Raw genomic sequence first — 25,066 nt, 5'->3', positions numbered from 1 at the left:
TTTATTTATTTATTTATTTATTTATTTATTTATTTATTTATTCATTCCGAATTTACGCATAACAGAGGAGAGGGACAAAGCAGATATGGTAGAAATAAGCAAGATATAACATGTGCATATGCAGCATAACTTAACGAGGCGATACACGTTAAACGTGCCAACATAAGATCATAGAGTTTCCTCCAATACTTACTAGAGGAAACTCTGGCGCTAGTGTCTATGGGAGCTGCAACGCATGGCGCTTCAGCCAGCATGGGAATGATGGGTAGTACACGGATTTGTCTAAAATTCGTTCTTTCGGCTACGTTTGGCTCCGCGTCGCCTGCATCCGCTTTCTCGGAAAACAAGTTCAGCAAAATGAAGAAGAAAGCGCGTGTCGGTTCATGATGATGATAATTTTCTATCTACGACACACGGCCAACTCCTCTGTAAAACGGCGTTCCCTGTTGGAATCAACATACAGCTGAACTCATTCACAACTTCGCCATTCACCCAAAGCTCTGATGCTGCACGCATTGGGCATGGGCCGCTCTTCTACCGAGCAGAAGAACAAGAAGAGGAACGCGACCTGGGCCTCTTCAGCGCACTCTCCGTAGTGGGGTGCGACGTCCACAATGTAAACAACAATTTCCGACCGAACTCGTCGCGTAGGCCTTGCCTCTATAGCTGCGTGTTTCCATACCTTAAAGAGCGCAATAGCAAAACTTCCGGTCGCCGTCACAAGCGGAAGAGTCACGTGACCTGAGCAGAAACGTCACGTGTGATGTCACTGGTATAGCGGCACGTCGCTGCCGACCATGGCTCTGGCAGCGTAGTGATTCTGGCATAATAGTGGGAACCACGAAGCGGCACGGCGTAGGTTACTGGACCCCGCCAGTGACACGAGCCAACCGCCGACACTGGCAAGGTAGCCGTACTTTGTGCAACGCCAGGCACAGTATTTCCTTTCATTCAAATTTTACGGTGGTGGAATGACGTCATACGGTGACGTTTCTGCTCACGTCACGCAACCCTACCGCATGTAACGGCGCCCGGAAGTTTTGCTATTGCACTCTTTAGGGCCTGGAAACAGGCTTCTTAGCTATTCTAGAGCCGGAAGTGAATTGAGATACTGGAAATGCTATAGAGACATTTAACCAACAATGGTCAATGCCACCCTACATTAGAATAGATGTTTATTTCACGAGCAATGCAGATCATGAGAGAACAAAATGGAACGCATCTCCACGAAGTGAATGATGACGAGTGGGCGAAGCTAGGTCCTAAGGTCCATAATATTCAGTCTACGTTGTAGTCGCCGACTAAGTATAAAGGGTTTGTGCTTGTAGGTGTTTCATATTGTTTTGTCACAAATATGATTGTTGTTCGTATATTGTAAACCTTTTTAGGGGATATTGCACGGTGCCGTGCCGTGAGCACGGACACCACACAACGGACAAGCCTAGACCCTAAGGTGCTTCGCCCCTAAAAACATTGTCCTGCCCACGCCAGTGCTACTGGTACGTATTAAATTAGTAAATGCGGTAGGGTGATGACAGTACGGGAGTAGACACGGTAGAGCAGGAGGCTACCACACAATATATTCACGAATCGCGGGAGGGGTGTACTGTCGACGTCAAATGAAACCCAAACCGCGGCAAACATCAGCTCCGTTCAGTCATCACTGTGGACATGCGCAGTGCTGCCCAACCGGAGTGCTGCGCGCCTGAATGGCGATGACTGGTCGCGTTTCATTTGACGCCGATAATACACTAACGTGCTTAAGGTGACCATTCAAGTTACAGAAATCTGTCTGGTTGGGAAAGAACTTGCGGCTGAAACAGTGAGACCAACCGAGGTACTGTCAGTACCTTGGTTGATGTCACTTTCAACTAACGTTTTCCTTGCATACAAAGAGAACGAAAATTTCCAAGGACACATGCATTCTGCAGCTTTTTTATTGCCTCACTGTGACGGCACATCTCCTTCCTCGGGAATGGGCTCCAGCTTCTTCGCCAAGACGGCGGCGGCTCCAGGCCCGGCGTGCAGAGAGGCGTGGACGAAGCCGATGGCCGTGGTGGCTCCGAAGGACCACGTCACCGCGGTCCACATGTCCACGAAGTACATGAGTGGCAGCGCCACCGCCACGGCCAGCATCAGCCTGTGGTTCTTGCCGCCGATCATCGTGGTCTCGGTGCCCCAGATGGTCGCGCGGTCCCCTTCCTCGTGGAGCTTGAGCGCTGCGCAGACCAGCACAACCGCGGCGACGGCCAACACCAGCGTCACTTCGCCAGTGACGTTGAGCGCCAGGACGGCGAGCAACAGGGCGAAGTAGTTGCCGCGAAAGGCGTCCAGGTTCGAGGAGAGACGATCGACGAACTCCTTGAAAGACCTCGGAGGCGAAACTTTCCCGGGGTCCAAGCAGACGCTCCACGGCTGGGCGCGGTTGAACTGCTCACAGCACCAGAAGATGATGGTACGGCTCAGGTCGGACTCTTCCTGAGCCGGGGAGAGACGCCTTCGAAACGGCGCCGGAGTCACAATTCGATCGGCGACCGCCGAAGCATCGTCCGATTGAGTCTTCGGTTCCGGTGACTTCGGTTCCGGAAACTTCGGGATGGAGCTGTCGAAGGAGTCGCCGATGTCCCCTTGCTCGCGGTTCATGGCGTCGGACTTTGGTGTTGAACGCGACGCTGTGCTGCAGCGAACGGACGCCGGTTGGAAGACGCTGACGTGGGCCTGCGGGCAAGGTACCGGTCGCGTGTCTCGTGCAGCCGGCAACCGCCGAACGCGCTCCAAATTCACGCGCTTCGGTTCGCTTTTGTCTTCCTCGACGTCGGCGACTGTTGTTGATGTTGATTATCCCTTTCCAATGGCACCAAGGAGGTTTAAAAAAATAATAAAATGCTGGAGTGGAACATCTCACATCGCCTTACCGGATAAAGTGAAACCAGCGCTTGCCCATCTATCTCGGAAACATGCTTCTTTCGGAGATTTTGGAGATAAAGTTATTTCGCTCTGTTAATGTAAAATAGGTTAGTTATTAAATAATAAACCGCTGTTACCGACGAATGTCGCATCTTGAGATGAGTATTGATGACTTGATCTCTAATAAAATTTCCCGAGATTTTCAGGATTCCTGAGGAAACCAGTAACACAAAGACACACGTTTAGCAGTATGTCCTGAAAAATTTGCCATATTAATCTTGTAGGGCGCGGGGTAGTATTATACTGCCCCTACTAATATGGTGACCGCTGCCGCTGGGTGCAGCTTCACTCATGAAGAATAATTTGCACTCCAGCAATTCTTTTTCATGGTACTCGAATGCCACGAATCCTATGAGGCGGCAGGCCACAAACGGGGTACTATTATTGTAGAAATTATAATTGTAATACTAATTAAATGAGGAAATAGAAAATATGCGAATAAAGATTATCATCATCATCATTATCAGCCTATTTTACGTTCACTGCAGGGCGAAGGCCTTTTCCAATGATATCTGGTTTACGCTACCTTATGCGAGCTGATTCCAGTTGACTAAGAGCGTCAAAGCAAATTAATGAGTCTCTTGTGAGAGCATAGGCTTTCGCCTGTGGCATCCTTAGCGTTAGCTAAAGGGATCGTCCAGGGCCGTAACTAAGGGAGGGGGGGGGGTTCTGACACCCCCCGAAATTTTTTCATGATTTGCCTCTTCGGGTGATACCAAAATATTTGCACGCCTTCACAACGACCACCAGTTGCGAAAGTTAGCCGTTCTATACACACAAACACCCTCCGAAAAAAATTCGTGGGTATACGGTCCTGGGACCGTCACATACTTTTTGGCGATGTGTGGCAGTGGACATGTTCGTGTTACGGGTGGTGCGCTCATGCCATTATGTCTGTACATTCACACAATTTTAAGCCGAAAGCCTTAGATGCCTCATCAAACGCGAAAATTGACCGTCGGCGTCCAGCGGCGTCAGGGACAACACGAGTTAAGGCCTGACCACACGTACACGTTGCAGCGTGTCAGCGCGTGGCGTGTAGACTCGGCGCCGCGCCCTTTCCCTATGAAGAGAGAAGGCAAGTGGCTGCACGAAGCTGCGTGCCTTCTCTCTCTCTCTCTCCATATAGAGAGGGCACGGCGATGAGTCTATTAGCCGCGCGCTGACGCACTGCAACGCGCACATGTGGTCGGGCCTTTATGCAAAAAATCATCACGTGGGGACATCACCATATCACGTGACCATGACGTCACAGATCGCCAAAATATGTGACGCCACAGTGACGCAATCATTACATCACTGTGACGTAACATCGCATGATGACGTCATCACATGCCATCGTAGCTTGGTCAAAGGTGGTCCGATAACGGAGGCAGTGCAAAACCACGTTAGATGCAGAAAGGATCTGTTGAATTTTTTTGCCTTCGAGTTGTTTAAGGTGAATGCATAAGGAACCATAGACGTGCGTAAGGGGGGAGGGGGGTGCGAAGGTTCATGGCAGCGCACCCTCTTCCTACTAAGTCAATGTATGGGGCAGATATTGCGCCCCCCTCCCTCCGCCGTGCGGACGCCTATACAGGGTGTTTCAAGAAATGTGTCCAACCTTCTCAAAAAATCAGGAAAATGCGATATTTGCTCGGGGCTTTTAGAATTGCTTTTTCTGTAGCGGCAGGAATCTTAAAGTAGCTAAGGACATCATTTAGGACAGTAATTAAGAAAATTACATTAATTAACTTTTTAATTAGTGGAGTGAGGTGATTGTGTCAAATGGGAGAATTGAAGTTCTTCATGCGAGGAACCCATCGGAGCTTTGAGATTTCGAAAAAGCGTCCTCTAGTAATTGTTGTGGCGTAATGAAATTCAACGAAATGCAACGGCTTTACACAGCGAAAACGATAGAATTCGGTTGAATTTCATTACTTCGTAATTATTACTAGAGGCGGCTTTTTCGAAATTTCAATGTTGGGATGGGTTTCTGGTACGAAGAGCTTCAATTCCCCAATTTGACACAGTCACCTAACTGCACTAATTAAAAAGTTAATTAATTTAACTTTCTTAATTACTGTCTCAAGTCATGTCTCTAACCATCTTAAGATGCCTAGCGCTACAGAAAAAGTCGTTCACTCATTCTGGACGTGTCAGAAAAATATGGCAGTTGCGTTATTCCATGTTTCTGTTTAGGTTTCGTCATTGAATTTGGTTGAATTTCATTACTTCATAATTATTACTAGATGCCACTTATTCAAAATCTCAAAGTTGGGTTGGGTTTCTGGCGTGAAGAACTTCAATTCTCCCATTTGACACGACCACCTAACTCTACTAATTAAAAAGTTAATTAATTTAACTTCTTTAATTACAGTCCCAAATAATTTCTTTAACCATCTTAAAATCCCTGCCACCACAGAAAAACCAATTCTGAAGGCAGCAATCAAATATCGCATTTTCCTGATTTTTTTAGAAGGTTGGACACATTTCTTGAAACACCCTGTATACTATAAACGTTGGTATAAGCGACCCTGTGAGTTTTGCTGTCCACAGTATATGATGACGCTTCTCAGGACTAGTATATTCGTTCAGAGGGCTTCGTTGCTAAGAGCTGCAGTATCGTATTTGTAGCGCCCTGCTGCGACACCTTACAACTTCATATTCTAAGATGTCTTCTATGGCCATGTTCCCGAGACCATCGCTTTATGCCGCTTTCAGTGCATGCTGATTGTCTGGTTAAGGAGGAAACGCAGGCGGGGGGTTTTTTTTTTTTAGACAATACAGATTTTTTTATAAAAGTCCTATGACAGTAAGTCTCCCGTCGTTTTCGCACTCGAACTCTACGTCGAAGCGGAAAAACTCGTTAATTAACTTCTAATTATGAACTTGAGCGCAGTTGTTTTTATTAGAAAGTTGCAGTTCATGACGATATACGGCATACCCACTTTTTATAAATCAGAAAAGTTGCACATAATTCGATATATCCATCGTCAAATTTTAAGGACGATATCGAAACTGATCGCGCCCGTCGCGCACGAAACGCGACCGCTCTGTTACTTCAGACCGCCCCCCCCCCCCCTCTCCCCAGAAATAAATTTCTGGCTACGTCACTGTGGAATACTGCCCCTAGACGGCAATTCGCTGTCGTCAGTATTACAGCTACTGTATATGGCACCTTTAGGAGCCATACACAGTAACTCTATAGAGTAGAGTTGTCTATACATATTACATTTATTGCATACAGTAGAGTTACTCTATACAGATCAGTTACTGTATATGGCTCCTGAAGGAGCCACATGCTGTAACTTTTTAGGGTAGAGTTACTGTATACAGTGGAGTTACGCTATACAGATAAGTTAGTGTGTACAGTAACTATATGGAGTAGAGTTGCTGTATAGGGTAGAGTTGCTGTATACAGAAGAGTTACTGTATACAGTAGAGTTACTCTATGCAGATGAATTAGTGTATATGGCTCCAAAGGAGCCACATGCAGTAACGTTATAGGGAAGAGTTACTCTATACAGTAGAGTTACTGTGTACAATAACTCTATAGAGTTGGTGTATACATTAGAGTTACTCTATACAGATGATTTACTGCTCCTAAAGGAGCCATATACAGTAACTTTATAGGGTGATGTTGCTGTATACAGTAGAATTACTGCATACAGTAGAGTTACTCTATAAAGATGAATTACTGTATAAGGCTCCTAAAGGACCCATATACAGTAACTCTAGTCAGTATATGCGTGCCCAGTCGTGAGCGCTGTGGTCCCCGGGAAACACTTGAGGAATGTTTTACGCGAGTGTCTTAGATCTAGTGTATACAGAAACTATATAACCGAGAAATGCAAAACGCTCTATACCGTGCGCATGCGCGTACCTCTAAAACAAGCTCTTCGAGGGTCACCCTTCTCTGGACAACTTTAATTAACCCGGACTTTGTTTATTTCTTTTTTAGATCGTTCAAGCCCGTTCCACGAGCCTCATCAAAAGCCAAACGGTGATGGATAAGGGAGCCCTGTTTTTTCGAACAGAGCTTGGTCACGATTCGTTTAGCGCGCCACCGTAATTGCACTAAAACAGCGAATTAAAGGCCGTCTATGAGGACTCGCGCTTCGCCTGCATAACAAAGCGTCGAATGCTTCTATAAAAAGTCAATTAAAAAATAACAATTATTGCATCTTCCGGGTCGTTGCACGCCTCGTTAATAGCCGAAGACAAGCGATCGAAATTGGAGTGCGTTAGCACGTTCTTTTTTTTTTTTTTTTGCGACTCCGAGATTCGCGACTCGTGTTGTGGTTCGCCCCTTAACTACACGGGCTAGTTTTTCGCCTCTGTCGCTCGAGGGTGGGTGTTTATTTTGAACGGAACCAAAAATTATTTGACCAATGAGCAGTTTATTGTTTCATTTCACACTCTTAATTGCGCCTAGAAGTATGCCAGGCGTTTCGCTGTGGGCTGTGAGCTGTCGTTAAAGTATCTCTCTTGCGTACATGCATCAGCAGTTTATATACTGATATGTATACATACTCTACATGGGTGGTCCCGCTCGTCTGAAGGCAACGCGTCGTTAGACGTATAGCTGCTCGGCTTGAGTGGAATTGAAATCTATACCCTCCTCACGTCGACGCATATTTCAGGATGATTGAAACGCGATGTGGCATTAAATTTTCGAGGCAGACTCCGCCCCCTCCCCCTTCCCCACATACCACATATCACAGTGTGCCCGAGGGTTTTCCTCCCATAATTCAGTCCTTGTCGTACAATACTCCTAAGCGGTAGTGCTACAACGTGGGGCTAATTAAATTTAACTACTTCAAGCAGGCATTCTTGTACACAAAGCAGGATGCGCAGAGTGGCTTGTGTATGGGCTAAACGAATGCGGAATGGAACAACGGCTCGTTTTTCTTTGTTAGACACAGCGTACTCACACCGGCAGACAATGTCACCAAGGAACGTACAGGGTACGTGATTTGCTGTCTTCTAACTGTAGGGTAGTAATTACGATATAAATGTGATGAAATCAAAGCGGACGAAAAGACAACTTGCGCCGGTAGGGAAGTTGTCTGTTCGTCCGCTTTGATTTACCGTACCACGGCATTTCCGTACTTTCCGTACGGTATTACCGTCACTGACGAAATAGCCTATTGGCCAAACAGGCGGATGCTTGAACGACCGTCTGAGAGAACACGTGTACAGGCATAACGGCTTTGTGCCCACTCATCTAGCCCACCACTGCAAACAATGCGGTTGTCAGTCTCTCCTTGAAGTGCACCGTTTTAGAAAAACATAAATAGCAAAAGAGCAGGCGAGATTAGCGTATCATGTCATATACACACACACGGAAACGTGCATGCCTGTTTGCCTTCTAATTCCCTGCACAGGTAGCTGTGATGCGAGTGTTTTGTTGAAAACGTGGTAGCCTGCTTTGCTGACGGTTGTGATGTGACGACTTCTTTTCTATCTCTGCGCGGACACTGTGTTTTTGTTGGTCTTCTGCGCTGAGCTTCTGTATATATTGCATTTTCCCGCAATAAAGCAGTGGTTGTTATTTCCGCGCCATGTCTGTCGTTTTTTTTTTTCCGTCCCGTCTCTAGCGTTGCTCGTGGTGCTATTGAGTACACAACACTATACATGATGACGTGACCATAGGCGTACGCAGGGTGAATTAATGCAGCATAGGCGTGACATAGCACCTCCCCCCCCCCCCCGCTCTTCCCGTCCCCCTCAACTGAGGCCCTTACACAACGCAGTGCAATCAGAACGCAATGCAAAGACGAGTGTTTCGGAAGAAGGTGGCGGGGGGGAGGGGTCTCCCCAGCCTGTGCTCACGCCTATGCACGTGACGGACGTGCGCATTTAGAAAGTGTCCGCACTTTGAAGATCATTAACTTTTACAAGCCCGGCGCTTCGCACGCTGAAATCTTCGAGGGGGCGTCTGCAGTCCCGAACGCCCAGTGCGAGGCGCTGCTATCGCTGATATCAGCAGGTAGAAGCCTCGCCGTTCTCAGCAATGCGTTTTACGATGCACTAATCTTAACACTCCCAGCGTGGTTGCTATCTCCCAAAACTGCTATCGCCTTCTTGTCCGCTCCAAGATTACTTCCTCGGAAGACGTGGATTCTGCCCGGATCACTTCTTGAGCTGCCGTTCGAGCTTGAAGCAGCTAGAGACTCGGGATCATGCCAGAAGCGAAAACGGTCATCAACACACCTACCGCCCCGGCAGCCATAGGACCATACAGGTAAGCAACAACATAGAGGCAATGCTAATTAATGACAATATCTAGGGTCTTACGTGCCTAAACCGCGATATGGTTATGGGGCACGCCGTAGAGGAGGGCTCCAGAGGTTTTGACCGTCTGCATGGTGTTCTTTAACTTGCACCTAAATCTAAGTATACATGGGCGTCGTCAAGAATTTGTCTCGGGGGGTGCAAACCCTTGTTGCATCGCGGCTGGGTGAGCGGGGGAGCGCTCGTGTAGCTTAAGTGGGGGGCAAGTGACGGTGTGGCTTGAGGGGGGCAAGTGCCCCTTTTGCACCCCCTCTGCCGACGCCTATATGGTATACAGGCCTCTAGCATATATCGACTCTACTGAAATACGACCGCCGTGATCTGGATCGAACCCTCAACCTTCGGGCCACATGCCGAGCACTGTAACCTCTGTACCACCGTGGCGGACATAGAGGCATGCGGCATCTGCTGATGGAATCAGCTTTCCAAAACATTTCGTTCATTCAATGGCATTGTCTTGCGCGCAGAAGAGATTAATTGAAAATTCCTTGTTTTTATGGGGAAGACGGATGTCTTAATTGGCGTATAACTTGGCTACGTGTTAACGGCAGCACAGAAATTAAAAAGCGATCGCTAAGTCCTAAAATTAAGAACAATCGAAACAAAAAGGTGCATGGACTTGATTAAAGTGTCGAGTTGGGCTTGTTGCTGTATAATTGTGGCACACTGCAGCGCAAAAGATACCGAGATGAATGCACTGTTACGAGCAAGGGTAATTTTAATGAGAATTAAATTCCTCAACACCATAGTGGGGCGTTACCTGACAACAAAAATGTGCCGTCAATATCTTTTGATAATGATATAATAGTGCGCTTGAAAAACATGCTCCACTAGTAACAAAAAAATGTTTATTCAAGAGAAGCTTATGAGCTACAGTTTCGGTGGCGTCGCAAGCGAAACACCCGGCGCCGGCGAGTGTACAGAAATGCGACCCTCGAAGATTCGCCGGCCACACGCGTATCTGTATGCGCCGTTTTCCAGTAATTGGCACTCTTTCGATTGTAGGCTTGTCGGCGATCGTCCCTTTCTGGTCGGCGATCAGCCCTTTCTGAATAGTACAGGATGTCAGGCACGCCTATGCCAAGCTTGCCCCGATTTCTCCGAAAGGGGAAGGGATCCGGATTTTTTTTTTAGATGCGAAGCAGCTTTTGCTAGGGGCTGTGTCCGGTGTCGGTGGTGGCGTCCGCGCTCCACTGCGCATGCGCCTACTCTCTCTCCCACTCTCCTCCTTTGCGCATGTGTTCGGTCGCCTTCTCTCCTCTCCTCCCCCGCCCCGCAGCCGCGGCGCAGCCTCTTCTCCCACGTGATGCAGCCGCGCCGCAGTCACAGTCTAACCCACTCTCTCCTCTCCCTCCCCCATTTCATGTGTATGTAAGCGCGTGCGCTCGGTCGACTTCCGTCATTCTCGCTTTGCTCTCGTTCAGATGAGTTGCAACGTCAACGTCGGCGCCACTCGTTCACTCGGCGCTAACAGAAAGCAACGCACAAACACAACGTAATGATAACACAAACAATAAATACAAACCTCACGCACTAACGGAAACGCCGAGTGAACGTAACGAAAACTTGGTGTGCGCCCACAGTGCTGCTTGGCATCCCCTCATGGTTCCCTTCAGTGGGAGATGGTGCATTTTTTTTAAAAAGTATACTAGCACTGTAAGTGCCCACTATGGCCGTATATCGAAGAGAATGCATCTCTGCTATCTGATGAAAAAAAAAATACGGCCAAAACCAGAGGGAGAAGTCTGGATTGTGAACATATGAGTGCTATGTGGAGTGTTTGAACCTGCTAAGAGCGAGGGCGCGGGTTCTACTCCCGTCCACGGCGCCCGCATTTCGATGGAGGCGAAATCTAAAGAACACCCGTGTGCTTAGAGTTAGGTGCACACTAAAGAACCCCGGGTGGTGTGATTTAATCCGCAGTCCCACGCTACTGTGTGCACTTCGTATTTTTGTAGTTATGGCCTAGCAAAAATTGGCACTAACACTCTTTATGTCATATACGTATATACGTATATGTAATTTGTTTACTCACTACTTTTACCATTGTTTTTTGCCCTGCCTGTTATAATCCCTCAAGGGATTGACAGTATATGTAAATAAATAAATAGATAAATAAATAAATAAATCACATCGTGGTTTTGGCACGTAAAGCCCGAGCACTCATTAGTGTCGTGAGCACCGATTGACACTCTTGTATCTTTTCCAGACACTTCCGGTTGAAACCTTACTTCCGGTTTTCCGAATATTCAGGAAAAAATCTTGTACAACATAAAACTGGTACGGAATTAATGGTTCTGATTCGAGTTAATACTTATACTGGATACACATGATATCGGAGCATAAGCTTACTTAAGATGAGGGCAAATTAATCGTCGGGATAATAATGAAAATTGAGTAAATTCATAGCAGGGCTGGGCAGAGATACTCAGAAGTGTATTCCGGAATACAGATATCGAAATACATGAACTGGAAGCCTAAAATACAGATACTGAGATACATATTTGACTTTAACGTAACGGGATATTTCGGAGATACTTTTGCAATAAGACGAAAAAAGTATTCCGGAATACAGTTACAGCGATACAGATACTGGAATACTTTTTTCATTTCAAGGATGCTCATACTACGCAAAGACACTTATTAGTGCAGCATAATGTTGTAATTAAAGTTACAGCGCATCGAAACGTTCAGTTCATTTATTTATTTATTGCAGTATCCTCAGCGCCATTAAGTCATTGCAGGGGAGGGGGTGGACAAAGTACATAATTAGTAATAATGACATAATTACAAGTATCAATTGCAATAAAAATACACTATTTCACAGCAACAGGAACAAGGATTGGACACCGAAATCGACATACTTGGCGAACAAACTAAGCTATGCTAGACATAGCACACTTTAAGCAAATCACTCGAATCACTAATGAACACCAGTGAATTGAGAAAAAACACACATTTATTTTGAAGATCTGCTTTGCTGAGAAGGTTGCTTTGTAGGCTTCTCAAATAGGCTGTCTTCTAACAGCGTCGCTTCAGCCTCAGCACAAGGCTCACGAAAGAAAAATGTCTGTCTATCGCTGAAGGCGAGCACAAATTCGTGTTATAGTGAATAAATATCGCCTTCATAGCCGTATTGCCCCGCAGCGTGGCGATATCTCTTCTCGGGTCATCTACATACCGAAACACTTCCGCCCTCACTTGGGTTGTTCTGACTGTTCAGAATCCGAAGTCTGTCCCCATTTTCGGAATCCTCAGCCGTCTGACCCTGTCGGCTTCAATGAAGCTGTCACCACCACCAACGCTACCAGCACCCATTTCAGAAAGCCGCAACAGGCGAAGTCGGCTCCGGCAGTGGGGGAGCCTGCTACCACAAAAACCGTTTCACGCATGTAATCAATTAGGAACGCACCCTGACATTGGAGAGGTGGCTGAAAGCGCGTCAAAGATAGCCATCTTATAGTCACTTCCGCCGCGACTACGGGAACTGCTTTTGGAAGTGCCGCCGCTTTGAGAACTGAACGCACTCGTAGCATTGCAAAGCCTGTTCCAAGACGGTATCCGCGCGGGGGGTCGCGAAGTAATGGCTTGCCACCCGAAAAAAATTAGGCGTGCTGCACTGACCTTGAGAGACAGCGACTTTCGTCGGCAGAAGCTGACAACACTGCCCCCGCGATTCTGCTGTCTGCGGCGTCGCGCGCTTTACCACATGGACCATTCTGCGCTTGAGGGGAAACCATCGCCGCCCTATCTGTCGGCGACCGGCGGCGCGCCTTTGCTTGTCTTGACACAAAAAAGAAAAAAAGAAACGCCATTCCCTTATTGTAAACACGCCTCAACTCATTTCAGACACAAAAAACAATGTAACGAAACACCCGTGTCCTGCATAGTATCGCGATACAGGCGATACATCGTAAATGTATTTCACTACTGAGATACAAATACATTTTTCAAGTGTATCTCGATACAGAAATACAGATACTCAAAAGTATCTCTGAAATACTATCGCGATACTCTTGTATCGCGGTACTGCCCAGCCCTGATTCATAGAAAGAGCAGACGGTGTTCTTGCGAGCAGCTGGGATCGTTGCTGCACCTGGCGGAACAGATCTCAATTACGCGCTTCTTTCTACGTGGCCTCTGGGATCCACTTAGGCAGCGCGACGAACCATAAAGTTAACTCAAATGAATACATCATGGCACACGAACGCCGAAGTGCAAGTCCCACTACCAGACACCTACGTCAAGAATAAGGGTCGCCTCCACTTCTTTATTATTAGCGTTTAGAACACCCCTGGAACTACGACATACGTATGTACATCCCTCCCTCCCCTCAAAGAAGAGAGAGAGAGGGAGAAGAAAAAAGGTTGCGTGTTACTATTTTCGTTGAGTCTATGGCTCTCTTTAAAGAGACACGTTAGCTTTTTTTTTTTTCACTCTAAGAAAAGAAAATCGAGTATTTTGCCCAAAACTAAATCGTCATCCACCTCGCGTATACTTTCCTCGCGTTATAACCGCGGTCCTCGCACCTCCCGGTCACGAACGGCGTGCGCTCAATCAGCGTGACATAGCATTCTTGATAGGAAAGTCGCGAGAGCCGGGTTTGCAAGACGGGAAACGCGATCAAGCCAGATGACGATTATTGTTGGGTGGCAGAAATATTCCCCAAGTACTCGCCTTTTTCTTAGTGTTGGGTATCACGACTCCCCGATGGGAGTATAATGACCTCGAAAGAGAGTCCACGTGTCTCTCTAAAAGAGTCAAATGACCTTTTTTTTTTTCGTTTGTACGGTGGAGGCGTGGAGTAGATCGTGTACATTTAAGAAAGGCTGCACTTCACATAAGTAATGCCTTCTCTTCATTTCTTTTTTTTTTTCAGCCACGCTGTTCGTGTGGGCAACACCGTGTACGTGTCTGGACAGGTGGGCTCGCACCCAGGCACGAATAAATTCGACTCCGGCGTCGCCGCACAGACGAGACAGGTATGCACTGGCATCCGCAAACGCGACCTCGTGATTATTGTGGCGCTTATTAATTCATTCCTCCTTTAAACTTCCGCTCATTCGAAAAACAGACCCTCATCAATCTTGGAAACATACTCAAGGCAAGCGGGATGAACCTCGATAACGGTAATCTGCATTTTACGTTTATTCGCGAAACGCGAGCTTCGCCAATGGAAACCGAAGTCGCTGTTACGTAATGCGGCAAAACAAGGCCTCACACGTGCTCAAATACACCACCTAATAAATGGACGGTTCGCAAAACTCTGCAAGACGGCTTTCCTGCGAGGTCTTTTTTTATCAACCAAGCAATCTCGTTCACAGACTGCTTTTCTCGCTCGTTGCGCTTTTGCAATTCCTAATTTCACTGAAGTTACGCGAACGCTACAAATGATTTTTTTTTCCCAAAAAATTACCCTGGGATTGTCACGCCTTGTTGTTGATTCTCAGCCTACGCATGGTGAACCTGTCCTTCAGTGGACACACTTTCACTGAAATTGGGAGCGGCAAAAGCCCAGCCAGCGAGAAAAGGTGGTCTGTAAACGAGAGGGCTTGCTTGAAAAACAAAAAGAAAAAAAAATTAGGGTAGCTACGCACTAGTGATGCTTCTTCTGCTGCTGTGCCTGGATAGCCAAGTGTTTACGGCGCTCGGCTTATGACCGTGGGTACACGGGTTCGAATCCCGCCTCGCCAAAAAATATCATTTTGTTTTATTTATTTCTTCTCCTCCTTCTCTCCACTTCACTTCTCCTGTCCTCCTACTTTCCTTCCTCGAACGCGTTTTTAGGACAATGCTATGCTCTCCTTTACCTTCTCCCCTCCTCCTTTCCCTCCTCCTCAGCCTAACAGAACTCCTCCACACCCCCACTTTCCTTCCCCACCCCTTGCTATGCAGGTTTTTGCAAACCGTCTGTTTAAACAAACAAGCAAACAAACAAAAAAGAAACTTTGGGCCGAATTCTAAAAATTTGTCGTTTCGAAGTGTACTTTAGTATTGGCCGGATGCCGTCACGAATAATATCTCCAGTGAGAGGATTGGATAAAATTTTCTTTTACGGACATTCCAGGTGTAAGATGTTCTCGTGAATATGGGTTGTTTTTTCTAAGTATGACGTTACAGATTTTGACTATTGGCATCTTTTTAACGTTTTTACATTTCCGCCAGTGTCTCTTAAAAGCAATTTTCATCCCTTATAACGCAGATAGTTCTGAAATCACATCCAGTAAACTATGTAGTGAACCAGTATATCTGGAAGCACACTGCACCGCTCCAACCTATGAGATCTCTCTTATCAACCTAATCTATGAATTAACATTCGCGAACGAAGATGGCCTGACAAGCACACTACATTAGAAAGTAAGTAAAGAGTCGTAGTGAAAAGTTTACCGGATGTTTTTTTTTTTTTTGGATATGAACATTATACGCAGTATTGAGGCTATAAGCTTGAGTTCCTTAGGAACGTGTGTCTGAAGAAATGGTCTTAGAAACTTATCTAATTCCCAAACAATGCTTTTCATTGATTGGGGTTGCTTGTGCCTTTGCTGTTCCTAGACGAATGTGTCGTTTGTAGCGTGTCGTCGCGCGCAATGTAATCAAATGACAGCGCTTGGCATTTTTTTGACATTCCCCAATACAGTCGTAAAGTGCACGGTCTACCTGGCGTCAATGGACGACTTCAGGGACATGAACAAAGTCTACGCGGAATGTAAGTGCAGTGAACCTCGTTATAACGAACACCTGGTATAGCGAATTATCTGTTATAGCAAACTAAGTACGAACTTTGGTTGGACACGCTTCATTTCAGTGACATTTATTGTTTATATAACGAAATAAAAAAAAAACGCGAGAGCCGCCACGATATCGGCTTTAACAAAGAAATATTTGACTCGCGCGATGATCTAAACACGAAAGTTAGCATAAAAGCAAAATAAGTATTGAGAGACTCTACAACCAAAATTTTTTAATCATTTGAATCTCCTCCTTCTTCAAATAAATGTGAATACAGTTGAAACCCGCAATAACGAAATCGGCGGGGGAAAGCACAAAATTTCGCTCGCGGGAATTTCGTTGGCACGAGAATGCGGCAGAAAAGACATGGAATTTACAAAAAAAAAATTTATTTCCAAAAGTCAGTAAGTTTGCTTTGGCGGGCCTTACCATGCAGCATTTTCATGCTTCTCGATCGGGAATCTCGTTTGCCACGGCACAAAGTTCGCCCCATGCACTGGTCGGTGACGGCGGCACTGCGCTGTCACCAGTACCGTCATCAAGTGCGCCTACAGGCAAAACTTCTTCCGGCTCCGCTGGATCAGCGCGGATCAGCGCAGAATCGTCGAATTCTTCGGCGATGTCAATTTTTTTCCTGCCCTTTTCCACCTCACTGATGATTGCAGCCTTATCTTCCAGCGTGATGAACTTGCGGTTTTTCGTTGGAGGCGGCATCTCCGCAGGCAGCCAAATCGGACGAAGCAATCGCAACACACAGTTCACGTTGCACCAAGCGACCAAGCAAACGCTCCACAAATGGCTCCACACACGCGACAATGGATTTGGATACGTAGTCCGCGATAACGAGCAGGTGTCTCGGCAAGCCATCATCATCACCATTGTCACCAGCTTTATGTTCTTTTGTAAACAATGATGGCGGCTGCTTCTCAAGTGCGCTGCAGCGATAGTTTTGCACAATTTAAGTGTAGCATGAATGCACTTCAGCAGTTTTCGAATGTAGTTAATGTTGCGAGAGCAGATTATTTGCGCACTCGTGTTTCAAAAGTTTCGTTAATGAGGGACAGGGGTATGAATATCTTTCGTAGTCGCGAGTTACGAAATGCATTGACTCCTATGGACGTTCGCCGGTGTTCCGAAAATATTTCGTTGCGGTGAGAATTTCGTTCCCTCGGGATTTCGTTATCGCGGGTTTCGACTGTAGAGGCCTGTTTTATCGAACGAGCATCGTTCTGTTGTAATTTCACGTTGTCATGTTCCGGTCAACTTTCTTTGAAGGGTCACAAGGAGACAACTAAAGATTACCTCGTTTATAGTGGGTTTAGATCCCAGGATAACGCGTTTTTGTATCTAGCAAGGTGTGTGACCGGGCTAGTTGGTATTCCATGTGTTTCACGCGCTGTTCACGTCACTTTGTATCTAGGATTTTTGCACGAAACACATTGCCAATTTGTTAGAGCTGATTTGTATTTCTATTGTTACAACAAATATCGGATATAACGAACAAACTTTATTGTTCCGATGCTACTAATAAAGTGGTTCGACTGTAACAGTAAGTACAGTCGCAGCGGAAAAAGATTGGCACACGTGACCGGTGGCCGGAGCGGCAAGATTGCGACACGGGGCGCTGTTTTTCCCGAGCACGCCGATATCGAGAGTGCCAAGCACATTCCATTTTTCAAAGAAGGGGTGGCCGGCGGAAAGCACTGCAACAAACAGCTTTTTCCGGGCAACTGCGATAAAGTTACGGTTTCTCGCAACTCCAGCGAAAAAAAAAAAAAAACATGGCTGATCCCTCTGTCATAGGAATCGGTATAACACGAAAGTGAAACGTGTCTTCACAGACGTAGTTGAGCGTTTGTTGCGCATTCTTTCGTCCCAAGGGCGAAGGAATGAATGCTACAGCAGCAAATTGTAATGTCACGCGAAGAACGGCAAGCAGCTCGAAACTTGCAACGCGCTGCTCAAGCAGAAAGGACGCACGGAACGAACATACACAGGACGAGAGCGAACTAACTGTCACATTTGTAACTTATTTCTGCGTGAGCACCGCGCTCCTTTCGCAAAAGCAGCCGCTGCACTGAGCCAAGTGACCTTCGTGCTCTCAACGCGAGGCGTACAAACCACCGCGATCACGAGATAAGCGCACGCACAAGCGACCACGCCCTGTAGAGGCGGGCGCTTGTCGCAACGGCGACGACTTTTCAAACGCGCTCTTCGAGCCCTTCGCGCCATTATAGTGAAAACGAAAACACGCTATAACACAGATCTCTGAGTACAGCCACCGGCAAATGGTGTATATAAATAGCTCGCCGTTAGCCTTGCGAAGAACGTGCCGTCCGTGGCCGAATCGTTTCGCGCTTCGCGCTGCGGGGCGAGGTGTCGTAAGTTCGATGACCCCCCGTCGTTCGGTGACGGAACTTTTTCTTCTGTTTTTTTTTCTTTGCCCACTGTTAGTCTTTATATTTTACAACGTCATATCCGTGACGGAAATACGTCAGTGGAGCCGTGGTGGACCCTGGCATAAAACACTTTCGTGTTAAAAGAAAAAAAAAAGAAATCTTGTGCATAGCCACATCTGCCGATAAGCAATGAACAAGAGAGAGAAATAGTAGAGAAGGAAAGGCAGGGAGGTTAACCAGTATAGGACAACCGGTTTGCTACCCTACACATGGGGACAGGGTGGGGGAGATTTAAAGATGGAGGAAAGAGAGAGAGAGAGAAAGATAAAAAGATAGCACGACACAGCACACATAGAATCAGTCGGTCACTCTTGCGTGGTAGCATAGCACACATAGAAACAGTCGGTCACTCTTGCGTGGTAGTTGGTCACTCCTGCGTGGTACGCGACATTTCTGTCACAGGCGCTTGGCCAAGTTCGTCGCTCTCAAAAACCTCAGCAGTGCCTTCGTCGCCTTCAGTTGTGATGTCTTCTGTTGACAACATGCAAGTATTGTTTGAACAGACATTGGTCTACTATCAAGGCGCGCTAGAACGGACGCCAATGACTGTCTCTGAGCATTATATACCGGACAGTCGCACAGGACGTGGTGTAGCGTCTCCTCGCAACGACAGGCATCGCAGAGAGCGTTGTCGGCCATTCCAATTCGAAAGGAATAGGATTTCGTAAATGCCACCCCTAGCCACAAGCGATAAAGCAGTGTGGCCTCTCTTCGGCGGAGTCCAGTTGGCATACAGACATGCATCAAAGAGGACAGGTGGCGTTGACGATTAGTCCGGTTGGTTTGGCTGCTTGGTGGGCACCATAGAGCGAGCGTGATCTCCTGTGCAAGGCCTCGAAGACTGCTGGCAGCGTCAGACCTTGAAAGTGGGATGGTATCTTCCTGTGTGCTTTCATGAGCTGTCCGAGCGGCATTATCGGCCTGTTCGTTCCCTATGACGCCGCAGTGACTTGGCAGCCATTGAAACGTCACGTGGTGCCCTTTCTCATATGAAGTGTGGAGAAGACCTCGAATTTCAAAAACGAGCTGTTCATATGGCCCGCGACGCAGAGCAGATAGCACAGATTGTAGGGCTGCCTTTGAGTCACTGAAGATAGACCAATGTTGAGGTGGTTCCCGATTAACAAAACAAAGTGCAGCGCGCAGAGCAGCTAGTTCCGCAGCTGTCGACGTCGTGGAGTGGTCGGTCCTAAATCTGATGGTAATAGCTCTTGCTGGGACAACCACCGCACCGGACGAACACTGGATGTTTGTGGAACCATCTGTATATATATGTACACTGTCCGCATACTTCTCGTACAAAAGAAGCAGAGACAGTTGTTTCAACACAGGTGACGACAGCTCAGATTTTTTCCGGATCCCTGGTACACTGAGTTGAACTGTGGGTCGAATAAAACACCAAGGGGGCATCGGTGGTTTAGATGCAGTGGTGAAGCCCGAAGGAAGTTTGTCGTTGTACTTGACGATAGTTTTAGAAAATGATGCGTGGCGCCTCTCTGAAGGCAGTGTTGCAAGGTGATGACAGGGAGCACGTGCAAAATGTCTGATGTGCGTTCTCAGGACTTCCACCGTAATGTGAGTTTGCATTGGATGGTCACGAGCAATGGGCTTTCTCGGATGGGCCAACAGCAAGATGGGCTGCTTTCTGCCGGTTCGCCGGCCACGCCTGCTTTGGAAAATGGAATGTGCTTGGCAATCTCGCTATCGGCGTGCTCGTGAATACCAGCGCCGCGTGTTGCAATTTCGCGGTTCCGGCCATTTGTGCTAATCTTTTTTCCGTTGCGACTGGGTACGTGGTACTGTAAAATTGTGCGATGGCGCAATTTTCGCCTGTACTATTTTTTGAAAGGTTGCTATTTTTAAGATGTATCTAACTGCCTGAGATCACCAAAGAAATTTGTGATGTTCATATCTCGGACACCAAGGAACGTTATAGGCTTTATTTGTTATCCTGTTCTAACCAGCCATTAACAGACCGCCACTCTTGCGTGGCACGCGGCATCACTGTCGCAGCCGCTCGTCCGAGTCCGTTTCTTCTAAAAACCTAAAAAGCGCCATCGTCGCCTTCAGCTGAGATGTCTTCTGTCGACGACATGTAAGGATGGTTTCAACAGACATAGCCCTGTTGTCAAGGTGGGCTAGAGCGGACATCAGGGACTGTATCTGAACAATATATTCCGGACAGTCGCACAGAATGTGTTGGGTGCTGTGTTGTGTTCTTGACTGTATAGGCGTCTTTCAACCTCCCTCTGCTTCCCACTGTCGCCACCCCTCACCAGTGGCGTAGCCAGGGGGGGGGAGGCACACCTAACCCGTGCACCCCCCCCCCCTGAAACATTTTCCCCCATGGGCTACATAGCACGAAATGACACTCGACCCCGCTTATCTGCCCAGACCCAATGTCGGATCAAGGAGGTGACCCCCCCCCCCCATCAAAAATATCTCTGCCTACGCCACTGCCCCTGACTGAGTACATGCTAGTTCAGATGGTTGTTCTTGCTGCACCGAAGAACCCACAGCTTGCGTTCCAGGCTCTTAAGAAGGCATTAACATGCATACGTATCGTCATGCTGGTAAATGCGGCATCTTTTTCTGATTATTTCTTTCATTATTCAAAAAAAATGACTAGTGTGAGTTTGATTCGCTTTGGCTCTAGTTTTAATCATACTGCGTGAAAATGTCATTGGGCTGTGTTTTCAACCTTGTTGCAGTTTTCCAGAAGGACTTCCCAGCGAGAGCTGCTTTCCAGGTGGCAAAACTACCAGAGGTACGTGTATAAAAATCCGATAATACTAGGGGTGTGCGAATATCAAATTTTTCGAATACGAATCGAATACGAATATCCACCTTCGAATATCGAATCGAACATCGAATATCAAAGGAAAAATGCCTCCACAGTAACAATGTTTTATTTAACATGTAGCTATTTGAAAAAAAAAAAGCATTAACAGCCTGGGGGTGGCGCTTTGATCGCCACAATGTGAAGACGCATCTCACCTGAGCTCTTCGATGTTTTTATGGTAAATTGTGCAGCTTATCGCACAGTGAGCGGAAAACTGAGCAACGTCTCTGTGAACGTTTTTGGTGAGTGTACACTGCCTTTTCGAAGCATCAGCAGCCGTCTTTTTCTTGGCTACGACGAACGCTTGAACGGCGGACTGCTCCCTTAGGCTTAACAGCGCGAAGGCCCAACTCGAGTGCGGTCCCGGCGATGCCGGCTCGGTGAATCCATCATCATGCCGCCGACGCCACCGCACCACTCGCATTCGAGTGAACCGAACGCTGGAGCTTCGTATTCGCCTAGCAGGAGAGAGGCCGGAAAATTGGACAGCAGCTCCTCCAGGATGCAGACAGCGCGTCGAGCGAAGCACGCCGAGGACAACGGAACGCCAAGCGAACGCCGAGTAGCAGCAGAAGATGCCGGACTACGCCCCTTGAGGGAGGTGACCAGGAAGACAGGGCCACCACTAAACGACCAAATGGATACCGAGGATACAAGCGACGATGGGGTGGGTGCCAGAGACGCGCGCGACGACGAAGGGAACGCAGAGTGGTCTCTGTTTACCAAGCGGAAACCGATCCGGAAAGTCAAGCCCGAGCAGCTTCGCCTCGAACGGGTAAGTCGACCTCATTTTGCTCTCTCGATCAGGCCACTTAATAAGGTACATGTGCATGATATACCTAAACAGGCTATAACGGCTGCACTAGAGATGACAGCTAAAAGTTGGGAGCTAGCAGAATTAGCGATCTTCCGTTACGAATCTGCAGCGAACTGCATAAAAGTTACAGTGAGGGATGAAGAACATGCTGAACGGCTTACAGCGCTGACACGATTGACTGAAAAAACGTGCGGCCGAGTTCGTATGTATGAAGTGCGCATCGAAAGAGTTCCGACACAGAGAGCAGGTAGCAGTCGGGGGGTTATCAAGGTGCGTCCCGACCAGACTATCGACTACATCATGGACCACTTGAGATGCGAAACGGCCACTATCCTTGACGCGCGGCGACTTGGAAAGACGAACATGCTGCTGCTGACGTTTAATACGCCATCAACCCCAACGAGGCTCGTATTTGACTATGAGATCACAAGGGTGTACGAGTACAAACCGAAAATCATAGCCTGCTATAACTGCCACGGATTGGGACACATTGCCAAGTACTGCCCTTCAGAGGAAGTTTGTAAGCAGTGCGGCCGAAAACATCCTGAAAATGCGGAATGCGATGAAGAGCTGTTCTGTGTTGCCTGTCAGAAGCAGGGCCATATATCACTAAACTCAGCCTGTCCTAGTCGTGCACCGAAAGACTTTCAGAATCTCAGGCATAATGCAGAGGTGCCGCAGAAGACAGTCAGCTGGTCTGAAAAAGCACAAGCGGGCATCCTCAAACAACCTGTGCTATTAGATGAACATGAGCAACAAATAAAAGAGTTAAAAAAAGAAAATCAGCAGCTGAGAGCCATGCTACAGGAATTGCTCGAAAGGCTGACACCACAGCAGCGAGATATACCACCCCAAACGCCATCTCGGGAAGGTGAACAACCTTCACCGACAGCTAAAGCACAACGCGGCCGATCAAAAAGTCGCGTCGGGCGTTCTTCGAGTAAGAAAGTTACGGCGAATTCTAAAACGCCGCCTTACACCGGAGCTGCGCCGTCCCAGCAGAGTAAGACGCCCTCAGCGTCACAGCCTGTCACTGCTCAAGACTCGGCATATGCACAGATGTTGAGCATCCTAAGGCAAGAAAGGTACACTGAGACTCAGCGTTTAGAAAAGAATCTACGGGAAGAATTTCAGGCTGTAACTAATGCAATACAAACACAGATGCAAACACTTTTCATGGAAATCCACAAAGTTCTGCAGACTCGAGATGACGAACCTAAACGGCGTAAGCCGGCAGATTAAATATGGCTACACGACCTATAATCATTCAGTGGAACTGTCGCAGCTTCACGCAGAATGGTTCTACACTAAGACAGCAAATTAAGCAACTCAAACCTCTTGTCGTATTGCTACAGGAGACAAGAGGACCATGCAGAGTTCAAGGTTATCGCACCTTTCAAAAAGCTACCATACTACATCAGGGCAAAGGAAATCAGCAAGCGCAAGGCCAGGCCGCTGTTTTAGTTAGGCAAGACTGCACTGCTACCGAACTCCAAATTCCACACCCAAGTAACGAATTTAGAGAGGTAGTGGCAGTTAAGCTAAGTCCGCAAAGACATCGTCCAATGGTTGCAGTCTCCGCGTACTACAGGCCTTTAACGAGCAAAGATCGGAACGACTCTTTTGAATGGCTGCGTGAAGTAGAGGCACAGGCGGGAAGCCTTCCTATCTTAGTGGGCGGCGATTTCAACGCCAAACATCCAACCTGGGGCTACACCAAGGCTGATCGGAGAGGGCGCGTATTCCACGATGTAATAGAAATGTCGACTTTGAATATATGCAACTCACTGGACACGCCAACTCGTATAGGGCTGCACGCGAAGCAGCAGGACACGACACCCGATTTGACGCTAGCCTCTGCCGGGCTCGTGCGGCAGTGGGAAGTTAAATCGACAACATGGGGAAGTGACCATCTACCCATTATCATTACACTCAATCGGAAAAAGGTTAGAGAGAAAAGAGAGGTACTTGTTTTTGACTGGGAAAAATTTCGAATGGCCACCGGAGATTGTTTTACAGATTTCGAAGGTTTCAGCGCTGCAGTCGCTGAGGCGCGTCCATACGCCAGGGAATATATCCCATGCAATGACACCGCGACGCACATGGATATGCATCTAGCAAATCTCTGGCGCAAGGCTAATCGCCTAACACAACAATACCGATATAAAGGAAAACGTCATCGGGACCTCATGCGTCTCAAGCGCCAATACCGACTGATAAAAGAATACCAAGAAATGCTCGAAGCCGACGCGTGGCACGACACGTGCGCAAAGTTGGGTCGAGAACCTGGTCTAAAAAGGCTATGGCAGATTCTCAGGAGCCTACTTGGAAAAAAGAAAGGCGCGCCTCCTCTCTCAGAACTCTTCCTACGGGAAGAGCCCACATCACTAGAGGACCGCGTCATTCATACTTTTTTCCCACATGCTGCTGAAACACCACCACTACAACTGCCATATATCAGGATAGCCGACCCTAGAGCGGAGCTTGACACACCCTTCACGCTAGGTGAGCTTGTAGCAGCTTTGGCCCAGAGCAAAAAGAAGTCCGCCCCTGGACACGTTGGAGTGACATGGCAAGAACTTCGCAATCTCAGCGACGAAACACTAAAAAAACTTTTAACTATCATTAACGAATCCTGGGAATCCGGCCTTGTACCCGATTCCCTTAAACTTTCGCTCATCTATCCTATACCGAAGCCAGGAAAAGACCATACAAAGCCAGCGAATCTGCGACCAATAGCTCTGACTTCTACAGTCTGCAAACTCATAGAGCGAATGCTGAACACACGGATACAGTACTACATCGAATACGAGAAACCCGGACTACACCCTGCGCAGGCAGGTTTTCGGCCGAACATGGGCACACATGACTGCCTGTGGTTACTTCGCAGAGTAATCAACCGCAAATCTCGTAAACTGATGCCAGACTATATCCTTGCAGTAGATATGCGCAAAGCATTCGACAACGTGAAAC

The 25,066-nt window shown here is 47.4% G+C and overlaps 1 protein-coding gene across 1 annotated transcript in view; it reads left to right on the top strand.

Moving 5' to 3' along the window:
• The window catches only part of LOC119372372 (uncharacterized), a 43,677-nt gene that overhangs the window by 13,822 nt on the left and 4,789 nt on the right, over positions 1–25,066 (top strand). Inside the window, exons 8-13 of the mRNA XM_037642845.2 lie at positions 1,987–2,466; positions 9,123–9,196; positions 14,126–14,228; positions 14,321–14,375; positions 15,884–15,952; positions 21,146–21,201. Coding sequence (XP_037498773.1) covers positions 1,987–2,466; positions 9,123–9,196; positions 14,126–14,228; positions 14,321–14,375; positions 15,884–15,952; positions 21,146–21,201 — 837 coding nt within the window. The remainder of the gene's footprint in view (positions 1–1,986; positions 2,467–9,122; positions 9,197–14,125; positions 14,229–14,320; positions 14,376–15,883; positions 15,953–21,145; positions 21,202–25,066) is intronic.

Source organism: Rhipicephalus sanguineus, chromosome 10 (assembly GCF_013339695.2).
Source record: "Rhipicephalus sanguineus isolate Rsan-2018 chromosome 10, BIME_Rsan_1.4, whole genome shotgun sequence".
Taxonomy (NCBI): domain Eukaryota; kingdom Metazoa; phylum Arthropoda; class Arachnida; order Ixodida; family Ixodidae; genus Rhipicephalus; species Rhipicephalus sanguineus.
Note: the sequence above shows the minus strand (reverse complement) of the source record. Positions and strands in the feature narration are given on the sequence as shown.